Below are 18,436 nucleotides of genomic sequence, written 5' to 3'. Positions count from 1 at the left end.
CAGGCTGGCCCCTCACTGTTGAGGAATACACCCCTTTTTTCACGGGCTCCTAGAAGCAGCATCCCCCCTCTCCTGCCCACCCCCCGCCCCCCCAGTCTGGCAGAGCCCACTACCCGAGGGTGCCCAGGCTCTGTGACCGTGATGGAGCACCCGCCCCAGCTGTTTTCACACAGAGGAAGCGGCTGCGCGGGGTGTGTGGCTTTCCGGGACAGTGGGCAGGGGACCACACCCCCGTCAGCCCTGGCACTTACTGGCTGTGTGACCTTGGGCAAGGTACCTCTCTGTGCCTGTTTCTTCACCAATAAGGAAAAGAACAGTTACAACCACCTCAAAGGGCCATTAGCAGCATTTGGAGACAATGTGGGCACAGGTTTGGCCAACCCCAGGCGCCCAGGTGGCGGCTGTTAACACGGTTCTTCTTCTCTGTTCCCCGACCCCCAGCCCCTTCCCCAGGCGAGCCGGAGGGAGCTTCCAAAGCGCACACCTACTCGGGGCCCCTGCACCTGACACCGCGCTGTGGGTCCGAGGACAAGCTGGCACCGTGGGCCTTCCAGGCCCTGAGGCCTCGTAAGCGGGCACACGGTTCAGCACATTCTTAGAGAATGAACGAATGATTGAATCATCCATCTGTAGACCTAGCAGGCGTTCAGGGAGGGGACCTCTTAGTAAAGGGCACTATTCTCAACCCAGGTAGCATGGAGAGGGCCAGCCCAGGTCTGCCCACTCAGAGATGCCTATGTGATTCCTAGACCTTATCAACAGCCCAGAGACTCCCACAGGCCTTCTGTGACCCCGGGGTCAGATGCCAATTCACTGTAAAGCTCAGTGTCACTCTATGTTAAGGACTTGTCTCCATTCCAGTTCTTTGGAAATGACTTCTCTGGTGTGGCAGCTCTGGGTTCACCAGAGCTCTTAGCTAACCAGAACATCCCATTCTGGACCAGTAAGTGGTTCTGCTCTCGGGCGCCAGCTGGAAGGACCAGATTCTAGGTCCCAGGGGCTGTGCACCCAGGGGCTGGGCTCCTGTCCCTCCTCACCTGGCTGGGCCCTGAATGCTGATCATGCCCAGGTCCTCAGAGCTGTCGATGAGCCGGCACCGAAACTTCCGGTCCTGCAGCACCGTGCTGATATGGGCCCAGTTGTGCTGGGCCACAGCCCCACCCACGGCCAGGTAGTAGCCATCCCCTGGAAGAGAAGGGCACCAGACTTCAAGCAGGAACGGGAGATGGGAGGGGCAGGGGGCAGCGAGGGGCAGCCTGAGGCCTCCAGGTCGAGAAAACAAATGCTCTTTCCTTCTAAGTGAGCAACACGAGCCAGAGCACAGCAACCCTGGGGCTTCACCGTGAGGTCTAGGTTCTCACCAGGGGCAGGTTTCAGAAACGGAGACTGAGGTTCAGAGAGATCACATGGTGGAAGAGGACCGGGCTCTGTCCACTTCTGAGGGCAGCGCCTGAGCCACACTGCCACCTGGGTACTGGTGACGAGTGCAGTCACCTGGCCCAGCATCCCAGGAAAGCCACTGCCCTGGGGAGCTGCAGCCTTGGCTGGCTGAGGGGCCTGGACCTGTCACACAGCCTCCCGGAGCCTCCGTGATCTCATCTGCAATTTGGGGTCAGTGGACCTCAGCTGCAGGGATATCATGAGATTCAGACGCTGCCCGGGCCTGGGGTGGGGGGTTCACACTGATTACTCCCCGCAACAATCTCTGGGGAGCGGTGGGAGGGGCCAGGGGAGGCAGGGGGTGGGACTTCCCTTGTTCTTCTCTGAACCTCCCCTCCCCATCTGACCGCCTTCCTTCCTTCCTTACTAATTCTGTCAGGGATCCCCTCTTGGAGCCACGGACCCAGGGTAATCCCTGACCTCCTGGCCCTGGTTTCCCCTTCTGTACAATGGGAATGTGATCAGACCCCCTCTGGGGCTGCTGGGAGGATTTAAAGAGCTACAGTGGTACAGGGAGCCCAGCGAGGGAGGGATGGAGAATCAGCAGGGGTGGTCATATGCTGGGATGCTCACCCCCTTCCTGGGGTCCTGTCCTACGTGGGGCTGCTTCTCTTGGCCTTTGACACCATTTACACTGGGCATCAGCCCTGGGCAGGCCCAACAGCAGCCCCCAGCCCTGCTCGGGGGTGGTGGGCACCAGTGAGAGGTGGGCAGCGGGCAGCAGCCCTCAGACTGCTCCTGAGCTGGAGAATGCCGGTCCTCCCTGGGTGCCCCCTGGCAGAGGAACAACACGCCATCCTGAAAATAAGTGCAGCCACCTACTGCCATTACAGAATAGCCATGCCTCACTTTCCTTTTCTGGCAAAGGAGAGAGCAGCTGGCAGCAGAGAGCTGGGACGAGGTGGGCAGGGGCCTCTGCCCCTCTCCAGGAACATTTGCTGGCCAGGCTGTGATGGGAGGTCCTGGGGCTGGGATAGGCCAGAGCACCTGCCTGGAAGTACGGAGCTGGGGACCTTCCACCTTTTCCAACCCAGGCTTCCATCGGCCCCAACTGGGGAGGAGCAGAATGAGGGCTGCCCAGGGCTACAGTCATCACTTCCCTGCTCCCACCGCGTCCACGCAAGCCCCGGGAGGCTCCTGACCCAGCTCAAACACCACCTCCTCCAGGAAGCTCTCCTACCCACACCCACCCCTGCAGAGCACCTATCTCCCCTCACTCCTCAGTGGCCTGTCCCCTTGCCTGTGCCTGGGACGGGGGGCCTGTGTCTGTCCCTCCAATCTCCCCACAGCCAGGACCATGCCCTGCACACACCAAGCATCCTTTGGACCCCAGGGGTGGAAAGAAAGGGCTGCTCCCCAAATCCCTGACACCTCACCCTTTGGGGACTTTCACAGGGACACTGCCCCACCCCAGGAGGACACCAGACCGCCTGGCCAGACACTATTGTTCACTGGTCTCACTTCTTGGAGCCTCTGTTTTCTCATCTGCAAAATGGTCATAACAGGAGCACCTGCTCCCATAGGGCTCTTGAGAGCATTCGCTGGATAAAAAAAAAAAATCTATCAAGATCCTGGCCAGGTTTGATCAAGTTTCTTCTCTCCTTCTGTCCTGTTGAAAGGCATGAGTACAAAAGTAGACAGAGGCCAAAAAGACCAGGCTTATCCCAAAATCTTATCCCTGGGCAGGGGGCTCGTACGGGACGTCAGAATCCCAGACACCTTTGAGGAGCGGAGTCTCACCCACCCATCACATGTGTGCCCCCCGTGTAGTCCCACCACCTGCAGACACCCTGGGCCTCTCCCAGGAGGGTGGGAGTTCCTGAGGGCGGGGTGCCGGGGGATGGCAGCTATGGTGCCCGCCTCCTCTGGGCAGCCATCCTGCATCATAAAATCCCCAAAGTGCAGGGTCCTAAGGCCCTGGTCAGCCAGGTCCAGGCCTAGCCTGCCAGGCAGAGACCCCGGGGTGGGGGGCACTGGGTGCAGGCCATGGAGCTGTGGGCTGGGGATTTTATTTTGTATTTTTTGTGTTGCCGAAATGTTTCCTGTGCGCATATATCCCTTATGTGGTCTAAAAGATCACCTTGAAAATTGACAGCTGCTTTGTACAGAGCCTTGATCAAATGCAAATCACATCCTCTTCACCCGCTGAAGATCTGATGTAACAGGTATAATGAACACACGTACACAGTGCATGTGTTTGACAGACGTGTGTGTTTACAGCAGGAGCAGCACAGTTTTTAAGGTTGAAAATAAAACAAAAGTGCACAGCTGGCTCCGACACTCAGCGACGTGCCTGGGACCTTTCACACACTCCGCAGTGCTCCTGGGACGTGGCTCGTGCGCCACTGTGCCTTCCTCGCCACAGATGCTCGCCCTGGCCGGGCAGGCGCCCACCATGAGCCAGGCAGCCATTTAACTTGATTCAGAGGTGCCGGAGTCTAGGCAAAGCACCTCTGCAGGCGGTCAGCACCTTTCCCTTCCCTCATCCCAGAGCCTGCCCTTCCCACCCGGGCAAGGCGCAGGCTCCTCGAACCCTCGGGCCCAGGGATCCACAGGCGGGGAAACGGACGCCCATGGAGGCTGTTCCCTAGCCCCCCGACACCACCAGGCAGGCAGGTCCTTTTGTTTCCACTTCACAGATGGGGAAAACTGAGGCTCAGAGAGGCGGGCCCCTCAGCCAGGCAGGGGCAGAGCCTGGCCCAGGATTTTGGTGCCATGTACACTTATTGGATTCTCTCTGTCTTGTCTCCCTATTCAGACTCGCTCTCTAAGGATGGCATCTGTGCCCGGGCCTGGACCTCCCCTTTGTTTGGGTAAAGGCCAAACAAAGCTCCCACCAGCTCTTCTCTAAATGGCCCCTTCTGACCCCTCCAGCCAGCTCCTTCCAGGCACCTTTCTATCTGGAGGCTCCTATCCAACATTTGAGGCTCAGGCCAGACATCACCTCCTCCAAGAAGCCTTCCTCATCCTGGCTCCAGCATATGTCTGTCCATTCAGCCCAAGGCGAGACCCTGAATGCCCTGCCCAGCCCCTCTCACCTCCTGCTCCCAAGGCTGCCCTCAGCTGTCACATGGTAAAGCCTCTGCAAATGAGCCCTGAGCGCACATGCCCTGGCTAAGCCCATGCCTTCCACATCACCAATGGCAGGAGGGAAGGGCCCCCAAGCTCTACCTGCCCCAGTAAGACCCTCACCCGCATTCACAGCCTGGTCTCCCCATCAGCCTGTGTCTGGCCAGGGCTACTCCCATGCAACTGTTTCTGGCAGCCACCTCGGAAGTTCAGGACTCCCCGCCAGCCCTCAGTGCCCAAACTGACCCCAGAGGAGCCCATGGGCAGCGAAGCAAACTTGTCGCGTCAACCTGCCCCACGTGGGCAAGAACCTCCTTCGGCTCACTGCTGTGTCCTCGGTGCCTCGAATGAGCCTAACACACAGTGGGTGCTCAGGGACTGTCGCCAACTTCTTGGCAAGGTGACCTGACTATGAATGAGCCCCTCTTTCTCCCTCCACCTCCCTCTCCCAGGGCCCAGGGACCCAAGCCCCACTGAGGGCGCAGCTAAACTTTCCGGCAGCACAGAGCCAGGCCCAGAGCTGGGGCCACCAGAGAGCCACGGAGTTGACCCCTTTCTCCTCCGCAAATCCAGACCCTCAGAGCTGCCAACGGGGCCCCATCCGAGAGAAAGAGAATGTTTCCCACTGGGCACATCTCTCTTCTTCCCTGGCAGGGATGGGTCGCAGGACTAGAGTAGCTTGCTCCTGCAAGAACCAAGGCTGCGGGGAGGTGGGAGCTCAAGTGTTGGGGGTCAGATCCAGCTCAGCAGTAGTCAGCACTGTGCAAACAAGGAATACAGATACTGAGCTCCCTGCCACTGGGGGCATGCAAGCAGAATGGAGGGGCGACAGAGGATCCAGTATCAGCTTGGCCACTGGGCTGCCTATCTTCTACCTGCCCAGACCTGACACCGGGCATCCCCTGGAAGCCCAGAAAGCTGATTCAGCTTAGATGTCGCTGGCAGAAAGGAGCTAACTTCTCCCATGGGGAGGCATGGCCTTCTCCTTGGTTCATTCTGCTCCGGGCAGGCATGCTGAGCACACCCACTGGCTCGCGCTCTAAAACACCGTGGGGGGGACACATTCAAAGACATGATGAGCACCCAGAGTCCAGCATCGCTGCCTGAACAAAGCCTGTGTTCAGCCCAAAGCGAGACCTCTAATCTCCAGGCCCTGACGTTGGCCGCGCAACAGGTGATCACCGAGCAGCCCTTCCCATCCGTGTGCCGTCTGCACCACCAGTTGCCAGAGCAGGGCTGCTACGCCCTGGAGCACCTCTTACCTTCAAAGGCAGGGGCCAGCGGGGAGGCCTGGGGGCCGGGGTCCAGGCGGCTGACCGTCAGGTCGCTCTCGGTGCCCCCGCGGGGGTTCAGCATACAGGTGTACACCGTCGAGCCTGGGATACGAGGACGACTCCAGGTCCATGCTGGCCCCGGGGTACATGAGCCACTCGGGGGGACATAGAGCCATGAGTGTGGGTGACCACGTGGCAGGATGCCCTAGTGGGAGTGACTGCTCAAAGGCCTCAGCTCAGCGATGCCATCATGACAGAGTGACCCCGAGAGGGATGGGCAGGTCACCCCGCATGGCCATCCCGGAGGGGTAGGATCAGGACCAAACGTCTCGAAATGCCTGTCCACTGAGGCCCCCCACCCCGTTCCATCCTCCAGCCCACTCCCCGCCCTCCACCACACTGGGAAGGTTTCAGAGGCAGGATTCCCGTCGCACCTGCTCTGGGGCTCCTGCACTGTGCCTGGCCCAGCAGGAGCTCCCTGTCTGCTGAGAAAATGAGCAGGTGGGCAGGGCCTGGCCAGGGTGGACTAACGGGAGGACTGATGGGAGGGGACCAGGAGGAGCATGGGTAGGCGGGCAGTGGGTCGGTTCCTAGAAAATGGTTGAATTATGTCCCCAAAATGATATGTTGTGGTCCCGTGAAGGTGACCTTATTTGGAAATAAAGTCTTTGCAGACATCATCATGATAAGATGATGTCACTGAAGTGGGTCTCAACCCAATACGGCCGGTGTCCTTATGAGGATTAGATGCAGAGGCCGTGTGATGGCAGAGGCAGAGATCAGAGTGCCGTGCCTCTAAGCTGAGGGCCACTAAGGATGCTGGTGCCACCAGACGCCAGAGGCAGCGAGGTTCTACGGCATCTCGGAGGACACAGGGCCCTGCAACACCCTGATTCTGAACTTTCAACCTCCAGAATGGCAAGACAACACATGCAGGTTGTTAAAGCTGCCCTGTCTGTGGTGCTTCAGCCCCAGGGGACCAAAAGGTGGGGATAGGTGAGCTTCTGGGTGGGTGGATGGGCAAATATCCCAAACATTGCATAGTATATACTGAAGCTAAATAATCATTCATTCATTACTTGCCATTCAAATTTGACTAGAGCTCTGTATTTCTGTTTAGTTCTGGAAACCCTGTTTGGGGAGAGCACCCCTGTCATGAGGAGTCAATGGGCTCCCCAGGCCCAGACAGTTACTGGGGGCCTGCTGCTTCTAGTTCTTTCTGCAACAAAGTAAAAACAGAGGAAGGAACATGGATGGAGCTGGAGGGTATTATGCTCAGTGAAATAAGCCAGGCAGAGAAAGACAAGTACCAAGTGATTTCACTCATATGTGGAGTATAAGAACAAAGAAAAACTGAAGGAACAAAACAGCAGCAGAATCACAGAACCCAAGAATGGACTAACAGTTACCAAAGGGAAAGGGACTGGGGAGGACGGGTGGGAAGGGAGGGACAGGGGTGGGGAAAAAGAAAGGGGGCATTACGATTAGCAGGTATAGTGCGTGGGGGGCACGGGGAGGGCTGTGCAACACAGAGAAGACAAGTAGTGATTTTACAGCATCTCACTACACTGATGGACAGTGACTGTGAAGGGGTGCGAGGGGGACTTGGTGAAGGGGGGAGCCTAGTAAACATAATGTTCTTCATGTAATTGCAGATTAATGATACCAAAATAAAAATAATAAAATTAAATTTAAAAAAAAAACAGAAGGAAGGAGGGGAGGGAAGGGTAGGGGCTGAGGGCCCAGGGCTTGGTGGTGAAGGCAGGGGGCTCTGGACACAGGAGCCCAGGGCCAGGCTGAGGGGCAGAGCCATGAGCTGGGGGAGGCCAGGGGGTCAGCTTGCCACCCTCCTCAGTGCCCAGCGCTGTGCCCTGGGGCTGAAGTGGGCGAAGAGGCCCATCCCAGGCTCCATACCTGGCGGTCGGCTGACGTCAGCGGAGAAGAGCCAGTCGGCAGCCTTCCTTGCATCCTGGCCCACCAGGTAAAACTTCCCAAAGTAGGACATGTCAAACACAGCGGCAGCCCCCCGGCAGGCCAGACACTCCTTCTTGATCTGGAAAGTTCCAGGAGGCAAGATGCGGTGGGCGCTGAGACAGGCCTGCCCGAGACCCTCCTCCCTCCCCTGCGGACAGGAGCACACACACCCCATTCCGGAGCACAGGGACCACTCCCAGGGCAGATCGCAAGTGGAAACGAGAGACAATGAATAAATGCAAAAGGATTAAAATCACACCAAGTATGTTCCTTGACCGCAATGGAACTGAATTAGAAACCAGGGGGAAAATTGGAAAATTCACACATTAGGGAAATTAAGCAATATGTTCTTAAACAACCAGAGGATCAATAGATCTAGGAAGTCCAGAATCAAAGAGACAGACATGAATAGTGGTGGTGAGGGTGCGGAGAAGTGAGAACCCTTGTCTGGGAGAGCGTGGCCAGGGGACTGTGCAGTGGCGAGCCCGCTTTGGGGGCGCTGGCAGATGTCACCACACAGGCCGCACCCCACTCTAGATACACGCCCATGAGAAATGAAACATGTGCATACAAAAGCGTGTAAACACATGATCATAGCGGCATTATTCACAGCAGCCCACAAGCGGAAACCACTCAGCTGTCCATCAACAGATGAATAGATAAATAAAATAATATAAAACCCATATATTAGAATAGTGTTCAGAATAAGAAGCAATGGAAATACTGCTACATCCCCAAACATGGATGGACCTTGGAAACATTACGCTGAGTGACAGGAGCCAGTCACAAGGACCACCCACTGTATGACTCCCTTGGTATGAAACGTCCAGAATTAGTCAAACCCACAGAGACCGAGAATAGATTCCTGGTTGCCTGTGGGGTGGGTGGGGAGGGGTGGGGGAACAGGAACCACTGCTAATGGGTGGGGGGTTTCTTTTGGGGGGAGATGAACAGGTCCTAGATTGGATTGTGGTGAGGCTTACACAGCCAGCCCCGCGACTACACCACCAGCACTGTGCACTATAAATGGATGGGTTATATGGTCTGTGAATTGTAACTCAATAGAGCTGTTTTTTAAAAAGGAACCCACCACCCACCATCTCTCCCTACTCCCTCCACAGGGTGTACAGATGCCCCACCAGGCTGTCATTGTCTTCTCTTTTCCCTCTGTTTTTGATACTCGGCCTTCTCTTAAGGGGCCACTGTGTCCTCGTGCTAACACATCACCCAGCTGCTAAGCACATGTACCGCCAACATTGTTATTGTGGAAGAAAACATTGTAACAGCAAAGCCACCACTTAACCAAGCGTTCACGGTGGTGAGCGCAGCCTGCACTACCTCCTCTGGCCCCACGGTCCGCACACCACCCACCACCCAGGGGGCACCACCACAGTCCTCACCCTATGCGCCCTCGGGGGCCTGGGGAGGGTAGGCGGGCTGTTCGGGGTTACCCAGCTGGAAAAGGCAGAGTCATTCATCCCCTGGGTCTGTTTAGTGCACCAGCCATAAGAGGCAGCTGGTACCTCTTCCCAAGTCTGCATCCAGTGATGCATGTGGGCGGGTGGGAGGCAGTGGCTGGCGGTACTGACACCAGGGCAAGTGGCCAGTGCTGCAGTTGGGCTTCCCTGGGAGAGCTGGTTGTGAAACAGCACCTCACTGGGTCTCTGCCCCTCATTCGCCCAGATGCTGCGACTCCACCCGTGTCCAGGCGCCCCCACTTCACGGAGCTCCTGCTCCGCAGTCAGGCACTGCAGTACGGTACTCACGCTGCCCGGGCTGCAGACCAGAACCCAGAACAGCTTCCTGGGCTGAGCTGAGTTGTGTCTACCAGGGCTGGGGAAGATGCCAGCACCGAGGACATGTGTGTGTTTCATGCTTTGGGACTGTTCAGGCACATTTGCGGAGTTGGGTGAAGCCACGAAGCCAAATCGGCATCCCCTCGGAGCTCCCACGTCCTCGGAGGCCAGAACATCCCGCACGCCCCGGAAGCCACATGTGCAAAGGCACGAGGTGGAGCCCCGTTCAAACCCCCGAAAGGCAGGGCCAGGTCTCCTGAGCCTCAGGCTGTGGGCACGACGTGCCTCCTGCTGCCATTCAGAAGGTCCCTCCTCCTGTGCTTCTGCCAATAGGGCAAGCCATGGCGGAGATCATGGGAGCGAGCGGTTCCTTCCCTTCAGGACAGGGGCAGCATTTGAGGCCCAGGGCAAAATGGAAGTGCAGCCCCGTGTTCAGAGAGTGTGAAGAGTTCCACAGCAGGGGTGGCAGAGCGCTAAACGCAGCCCAGGTGCCTTCTGAGCAAGGGTCCCGCGTGAGCACACAGGTCACACCCGCGGGAAGCTGGCCTGGCTGCCTGCCCCAGACGCACCCAGAACCCCCCCACGGGTGCCTCCCAGGCCCTGGGGGCCCCCAGGCCGAGGTCTTGGCTGCACTCCCACACTAGATGCCCTAGTGACACCTGGGTCCCGCTCTCAGGCTGGCCAGGCGCATAGGGACCCAGCAATGTTCTGGTTGGGAAGCCCTGTACAAAACAGTTGGGCAGCTCAAGTGGAAGCGGGCACTGTTCTTCTGCAAACACTGCCTGTGTGAGCATGCCCATGTGCTGCGGCCCCCAAGACCTTGTCGCCCCGCCCCAATGGGAGTGGGGAGCCCGGCAGTCGGGTGAGGGTGTTGAGCCGCCAGGTGCACCCGGACCAGCCTCGTCTGCCCCCCTCTGGAGCAGACCCCGGGCCACAGACCCTCCTCCAGCTCTGGCCCCCTCTGCGTGTCCCCTGGAGGAGCCAGTCTCAGATCTACTCTGCAAGGGGGAGTGCTGCGCAGGGCCCCGGGAGGAGGGGCTTAGAACTCACAAAACCTCCCAAGTCCTCAGATTAGCAGGCAGGACCATAGGCTCAGAGAGGCAAAGCCTTAGGCCTGAGGCCACCCAGCCAGATCCAGGCCTGTCTGCCTGCCCAGCCCGAGGGCCTGGAGCAGCAAGATAATGGCTGGCAAGACTTGGTACGGATGGAGGGAAGTGAGGCAAACATCACCTCATTCCTCCTCAAAACGGTGTCAGGCACGCCTCTAGGGAGCCCACAGAGCCTCTGGCAGGAGCTCCTGCCGGGCCACTGGGGGTCAGTTCTGCCGGAAACCCACCTCTCTCTTGCATCAGGGAAGGGGGGATTCGGCCACTGACCGTGTCATGATGTGGCGGGAAGTCGAAGGTGTACTCGTCGGCCAGCAGCCTGCCGTAGGCGTAGTCCTCGTGCACCGGGGTCCCGTAGGCCCCGTAGTGGTCGTAATCGAGAACCTGGGAAAAGGAGCTGTGGTGCTCACTGGCCCCCCAGCCTGCCTCCCACCACCTTCCCTCCCTCCCTAGACAAACAGGCTTGGTGCCCACTGCTGACAGGCACTGCGCTGACCCTGCAAGACAGAGGGTCCTGACCTCGCAGAGCTTCCCCCTGGCAGGTGTGCCGCGGGCGGGACAGAGGGGGTGGTGGAGGGGTCAGCGCAGTCCGTAAGAGCTGCACAAATGGCACCACAGTGGTGGTGGTCTGACGGCCATGGAGACGGCAGGGTGGGCAGGTCAGGGGCCCAGGAGGATGGAAGGGAAATTGGGCGGACACAAGGCCTGGGGAGATGGGGCCGAAGGGGAGCAGGGTAGGTCACCTGGGACCTGGGGCCATATCAGGGCTTACAACTCAAGGCTCAAGGACCGGCTGAGGAAGTGGTGACAGAGTTGGAGGTGGGGTGGCTGCAGCAATGGCTCTGGATGTCGTTGCCATGGTGACCTGGGGCCAAGCCTCGCTCCAAGAGCCTCAGGCTTCTAAGGAGGGAGATCCTTTCTACAAATGAGAAACTGAGGTGCACAGAAATTAAACCTTGCCCTACATCACAGGTGAGTGCCCGACAGAGCCTGGCATGAACCCAGGTGGCAGGTGCACTTGTCTTGTCCTCTCCTACCCTCTGCCAGCCAATCTCAGAGATGCCCACAACCCACTGCACCCTTCCCAGCCTCTGCTCCTGCTGACTGAGCTGCTCCTCTTTCTCCCCACAGCCTCCTTCTCCTTGGAGGCCCCAGCAGGGATGTCCCAGCCATTGCAGCCTGGCCAGGCGTCAGGGGCTGGAGAACATCTCGTCACCAAGTGCCCTGGACTCCCAGGATGGTTCCTGGGTGGAGATACAAAGCCTACCCATCTCAGGACCAAGAATGTGATGTGTCCCGATGCCCCTTCCAGCACCCTCTCCCTGCCCATGGGCTCCAGGCAGACAGAACGGATGACGGGAAGCGGGCTCTGTAGGGAACTGCTCGAAGGTGGGTCTGGCCAGGTCACCCTCTCTGCTGTGTCCTGTCCTGGTGGCCCTTGCCTCTCAGCCTGATGGGGACAGGCTGCTCCAGCTGGTGGTCTCAGAGAGCCCCACGGCCTCCATCCTCCCGGTGACCCTCCCGGTCTGCCTCCGTCCTGTGTCCCTCATCTAGGGATGTGAACCTTGAGGGAAGGCCTGTGCTCCCCAGTGGGGAGTGTGGGTCCCTACGCACCGCAGAAGGAGGGGTGGCCAACCAGCCTCAGCAGGCCGACCTCCGAGCCCTTAGCCCGCTCTGGTTTCCTCCCGCCTAAGCACACCCTGGAACTTGCCCTGGGATGCAGGTTGCTATGGAGATGGAAGGTGGGTTGCCCTGGAAGGGGACTGACAAAATATAGCAAAGGGAAAGGGATTTTATTTTGTACAAATCTGGTTCAAACACCGTCCCCTTAGTTGGGCTTAAAGCACCACACTGCTGCTCCGGGAGACCCAGGCCCTTCGTGTGACAAGTAGGATGGTTTCGATTCTCCCTGGGCCCTGGGAGGCAACAGGGGAGCAGAAGAGCCCTCCAGAGGCACCTAGAAGCCGGGATGCTGCGAAGCCCTGACTTACAAACTAACACGGAATGCCTAATTTTGTGCTAAATCCTCCTACTAACATATACTAACAGTTGGAGTTGCCAAAAATATACAAACAAAATTATGAGAAGATGCTCTAATTTTTCCTGCACATGGCAGAGGGGAGGGGGGCTTGTGCCTCCTCGCTGCAGCACATCAGCTTCCCAGGAGCCTGGGTCTATTTGGGCCATGGAAGGCCTGGCTGTTGTGGGTGGTGACACCCCTGGGAACACCTGCCGAGGAGGAGGCCCCACACTCCTGAGCGGATCAGCTTCCCAGGTCCAGAATGACAAGATGACTTACCTGCCCTGCTGACGCCCCAACAGCTCGTGCTCCTGACAAGGGGACATGTGGCCTCCTTGGGCGGTGGGTGGGGCAGGGGAGCACATGGAGGTGGGCTAGGGACAGGGGTCAGGGGCAAGGCTAGTGTCACGCCACCAGGTGCTGTGAGCCTACTCACCGGAGCCGTGCCTCGGGGATTAAACCATCCCGGCCGCTCCCAGCCGTGCCGCTCCTGGAACACACAGCCTCGTGCAAGGAGCTCCTGGGCAGGGGGGAGAACAAGCCCCCTTCAGTCCAGCCCAGACACCACTGCAGCCCAGCCGAGCCACTGAATCCACCACTTTATATGCCAGGGAGCGGAGGGCAAAGAGGTCCTAGTGATCAGATCCCAGCCCAGACTGCAGCTCCCACCAGAGCCCCCCAGGACCCCAGCCCCACTCCAAGATTCCCCAATCTTTAGAATTACCTTCTGTTGGGGACTTAATTATATACTCCTACCCCTAGTCTCCAAATCCCTACACTGAGGCCCTGCTCCCAGCATGGCTGTGTTTGGACACAGGGCCTGTGAGGAGGGGATCAGGGTGGGAAGCAGTCACCAGGCCAGGGCCCTGGTCTTTATGACTGACACACCAGGTTGGCTCTCCACCGGGCCCCGGGCAGTGCAGACACGTCCAGGAGGCCCTCTGAAAGCCAGAACAGGGTCTGCACCAGGGCATTCCAGGGAGCGTGAGATGGTGAGTTATTGCTTAATGGGTACCAGGTTTCCTTTTGGGGAAAACGTTCTGGAACCAGACAGTGGTGATGGTTGCACAGCATTCAGAGCGTACTTAATCCCCCTGAATTGTATGCTTTAAAATGACTTAAATGATAAATTTTGTGTTATGTGTACTTTATCACACAAAAAAAATATAGCCAGCTAAATTAGGTTCCTGGACCCATTCTCTGTATGTGTGTGTGCAGAGCCTTCCCACACACGAAGTAATTCGAGGACACCTCGGGGTGCCCTGCAGCTCAACTCACTGCTGACACCATCTGCCCGGAGACAGCGTCAGATCCCACAGGCTGAGGGCTCCGCCGAGCCCAGGGGGTTACCAGGGCTGCTGACCAACAGGCTACAGGTCGCAGGTTCCCAGGACCCCGCCTCGGGTTTGATTCGTCTGCTAGAGCGCCCACCACACTCAGAGAAACGTTTTACTTTCTAGATCGCTGGCTTCTTACACAAGGCTATGACTCAGGAAGAGCGGGCCGAAGAGGAAAGGTCTGGGGAAGGGGTCTCCCTGCCTCTCCAGGCCACCACAATGCCGCCCCTCCTCACAGTCACCGCCCCGAGCGCTTGGAGTTTTATGGAGGCTTCAGGACTTAGGCATGACTGATGGCATCACTGACCATCGGCAGCTGATTCAGCCTTAGCCCCTCTCCCTCCCCAGAGGTTGGGGTGGGGTGTGCAGGGGCAGGAAGGGGGAGGAAGGGGAACTGAAAGTTCCAACCCTCTGATCTTGGGGTTGGTTACCCTGGCAACCAGCCCCATCAGATGTGGCTCACGTTGCCTCGTTAACATAACAAAGGCGCCCTCAAGGCGCTCCTCTTGGGAAACTTCAGGGATTTGGGGGAACTTTGCCAGAAACAGGGAGGAAGATGAAATACATACTTCTTATAAATCACAATATCCCATGAACACAATCAAGTAATATAGTGGCAGATTTCCTTGAGAATAAATTTGGTTTGGGGAAAACAAAGGATCCGCACTCTCAGGTCTGGAAGGGCCCAGGGGCAGCCCCATCCCCTGGCCTCGGGGTCACACTCCAGGCCCCGCAGCCTTCCCAGCCGTGTCCGGCAGGGCACAGCGCCAGGACTGCGGGCACCCTTGGCCCTGGGCAGCCACGTCTGCTGCCTCCATGGCCGCCGAGACTGCGAGGGGGAGGCCACCGGTGGCACCAGGTATGTCCTCCCCGGACTTCCAGGAGGAGCCACCCAGGACAGGGCTCCCCTCCCGCAGGGAGCGATGGGGTCACTGACGCAGGGAGGCGCATCCCTTCTGAGGAAGGAGAATGTGGAAGCAGGCTCCCATACTGAGCAAAACACAACTCAGTGGCTCCGAGGTGTCCCGGGCATGGTGCCAGGGAGGAAAGGGCGTGCAGGTCTGGGTGGGCCCCTGCTGCGGCCCTTCGGGGCAGAACTGTGTGCCCACAAGAGCAAGAGCCCATCTTGCTGGGGAGGGCAGAACTGTCGGGGAGTGGGGGTGACCAAAGTCCAGGGCAGGCTGGGGAGAGCCCAAGGTGTGTGTGGCCCAAGCTCCCAACAGACCCAAGGCAGCCCAGGGGCAGGGCAGCCTGGGAGCCACGGGGGACCTCAGGCTTCTCCTGGAGGTGCAGTGGACCAGGGGTGCCTCTGGGGTCCAGGCACTGGAGTCTCAGATGGAGGAGGCTCTTTTAATCAGCCTAAATACCCCCTGTTCTCTGCTCCTACACCCCTGCCCTGCCGTCCCTCCATCCACCCAATCAACAAACGTTCCCTAAACACCTACTAAGAGTCAGGCTCTGAGCTCAGTGCCCAGGAACCACAATGACTGGGGCCAGGCTCCTGTCCCCAGGGTCCTAGCAGTAGGGAAGAAAAGCACACAGCAGCAGGAGATGGGGACAAGGATGCGGGTAGAGACACGAGCGAGCATGGCAGGGGGTGCCCAGGAGGCCTCAGGGAAGGGCTCCTGATGGTGGGGTTCACCATATAAGTAGGAGTTCCCAGGAGGAGAGACGTCGGCAGCAGGCTGCCCCCTCCTCTCAGGTGTGAGGGCACATGCCTGCCCAAGCACCTGCCTCTCAGAACCTTCACGGGGGAAGTCAGGAAAGATGGGTGGGGTGCATGCCGAGGGCATTCTGTTAGTGGGTGCCTGGGAATGAACGTGCCACCTCACCTCTCTCCAGCCCTGCAGTTGGGGTCCCTCTTGCTGTCACCCCACTACCCTGGACACCCCTGGAGCAAGGGCCGCCGGCACAGGGCAGGCGCCAGCTGGGTGTGGCACCTCATGCAGGGGGTCTCTCCTCATGTTGCGCCCCGCCAGGGGCTCATCGTGGGGAAAGACGACGGAGTAATTCTTGGCGTACGACTCGTGGCTGCGCTCGCGAATCCAGCGGCGATGGTCCGTGAGCAAGTGGTGGAAGCGCCTGTCGCAGACAGGGGGGCCTTAGGCAGGGATGGCTGGGGACCCGGAGCAGCCCTGGGCCCTCATCCCCTCCCCTGGGATCCTCCCTGGGGCTCCTGCCTCCCCGGCCTCCCGCCACAGGCCCGGATGGTTCCCAGACCTGGGTGAGCTCAGCCTCCTCACCAACACCCCCGCCCCGCGGGCCTCTGCCCAGCTTCTCATGGGCACAGCAGCTGCAGCCATCCTAAGGCTCATCCTCTGCCTGGCCTCGGCCGCCCGAACCAGTCCCCGAACCAGACGGCACAGCAGCTGGGCTGCAGTCAGACACCTGGCCTGCCCGTGCCAAGGGCCCTGCAGTGCCCCACACACACCACCTCGCAGACCCCCGGCTCACCCAGCCTCTCCACCTGTTTCCCCATCGCCGTCTACCCGCTGGCATCCCGCTCATCCTCTGGGGCCCACCTGCCCACCAGCTATGCCCCCATTGGTGTTTCTGTCCTCAGGGATTCCTGCCTGAGCCTCATCAGGGCAAGTTGAGTCCTGGTTTGCACGCAGGTCCAGCAAGCATGGTGCGCTGCCTGCGGGGGGAGAGGCGCTCCAGATGAGAGGCCCTATTACAGACATTGTCCTGGCCACTGTGACGGTCTAAGGAGCTCCTTCCCATGTGCGTCCAGGGCCGGATGCCGTCTGCAAGAAGCCTCTCTGTCACTCATCAGAGCAGCCTCAGGCATGGGGCCCACCATGGGATTCATTTCATAGAGAGGAAACCCGGCCTGTGCCCATGCTGGGCTACCCTGAGCCAGGACCCATCTCAGGAGGGAGAGCGGTGCAGCCGGGCCAGCAGTCTGGGGGTTCCCGGGGGTGGCGGCAGCATGCATGTCGGGCTGCAGGACCAGGGTGTGCAGGGTGTGCACTGGGAAACACGTGGCAGGCAGGCTGGGGAGGGAGGAGGCCAGGAGGCCCCCCTCGGCTGTGTGTCCTCTGTGGTTCCACGTACCCAGCAGGCACCAGGAGCTGATGTGGCTCTTTGTGAAAGGGACATGGTGATCTTCCCAGCTGCTCTGAGACTGTGGCTCCCAGAGAGGGGCAGGGGCCTGTCTCTTCCTCAGGGACCCTGGGTGCCGGGTGCTTAGGAGGGGACGGAAGAGGGAGCTGAGGCTGGGCAGGGCTGGGTGACGCCTATACCAACAGACACTGCCCATCCAGGCTCCCAGCTGGCCGGGACTCTGTCAGCCCCTCTGTTCACCTCTGCCCGCATCTGCGGATGCCAAGGGCACGGGCTTTCAGCTCAGCCGGAGCACAGCCTGGAGTCGGCAGCAGACAGACCACTCCCTGTGGCCCGGGGGGACCTGGCTACCGTATCCCACCTGCAAGCACAGGGCCCTGCAGCCAGGACCAGGGCTGGGGCTGGAGTCGAGCTGCCTTCTCTGCTCAAACAAGGAATGATTCCTCCTACCCTGCCTGGTTACCGGAACCCCAGGACTTTTCCTAAAAACAACAGCCTATGTCAGGCTCCAGGCAAAGCGCCCACACGTGAGCCTCGCACTCTGCTCTGAGGGTGGAGCATTGCTTCCCTTTCACAGATGGGGAAACTGAGCTGCAGAGGGGACGAGGGGCCGGATGAGGGCCATATAGCTGGAAGGTCGTGGGGGTGGGGCTGGGCGACTGAGAACCCCTCTGGGTTTTCAAAGGGGATGCCACACCTGCCCCGTGTGAAGCAGCTGCTGTGGCCTGGAGGCCGCCTGGTGCCAGGCTGGCCTGTGAGCCTCGCCTGTGGCAGCCTAGGGTCTCCACCAGCCCAGAGCCCTGATGGCCCCCTGCGGGCTCCTCCCTGCCTGAACCTGGCCTCCTGCGTGTAAGGTGAGGAATGAATGGCCATGCTCTGCTCTGACCTTCTGAGGGTTATAGGCAGGCTGGCAAACCAGGAAGAAACTGGACACAGGCTCTCTCTGTCCCCTGTCCTTCCTGGGAGCGCGGTGTCTCTCTGATGTAGCTCCCTCGCTTCCTGGCTGGCCTCTGTCTTGCAGGGTCCGTATCTCATCTCCCTCCACCTTGATCGGGCCCAGGGGGGCGGAGCATCTCCTTACTGCTGACAGACCCCGGCTGCTGGCAGCTCCCTGCGGTGGCAGCCATCCAGGAGGGGGCTGAGTGGATATGGAGGTTCCTCTCGGGGCTGGGATGCTATCAGTCACTTGTCTCCTGGAATGCACCACCCAGAGCAGGAGGGCAGGTGTGCCAGCTTCCTGCTCCCACCCCTACCCACTGGGCTACAGCTCTTAGGGGCTCCCTCCCTGTACCCCTGCCTCCCAACCTAGCCTGAAACAGAGGCTGGCACTCTGCCTCCCAGCCACAAAGCAGCT

General features: G+C 59.3%; 1 protein-coding gene across 2 annotated transcripts in view; it reads right to left on the bottom strand.

Moving 5' to 3' along the window:
- The window catches only part of SARDH (sarcosine dehydrogenase), a 61,693-nt gene that overhangs the window by 20,999 nt on the left and 22,258 nt on the right, over positions 1–18,436 (bottom strand). For both annotated transcript variants that reach the window (XM_037007772.2, XM_037007773.2), the window contains exons 12-17: positions 15,957–16,098; positions 13,116–13,199; positions 10,930–11,043; positions 7,698–7,836; positions 5,772–5,885; positions 1,038–1,185 (exon numbers count right to left, since the gene is read on the bottom strand). In XM_037007772.2, the coding sequence (XP_036863667.2) occupies positions 1,038–1,185; positions 5,772–5,885; positions 7,698–7,836; positions 10,930–11,043; positions 13,116–13,199; positions 15,957–16,098 (741 nt within the window). The remainder of the gene's footprint in view (positions 1–1,037; positions 1,186–5,771; positions 5,886–7,697; positions 7,837–10,929; positions 11,044–13,115; positions 13,200–15,956; positions 16,099–18,436) is intronic.

The sequence above is a fragment of the Manis javanica genome, chromosome 2, assembly GCF_040802235.1.
Source record: "Manis javanica isolate MJ-LG chromosome 2, MJ_LKY, whole genome shotgun sequence".
Lineage (NCBI taxonomy): Eukaryota > Metazoa > Chordata > Mammalia > Pholidota > Manidae > Manis > Manis javanica.
The sequence above is the reverse complement of the archived record's forward strand: the minus strand, read 5'-3'. Positions and strand labels throughout refer to the sequence as shown.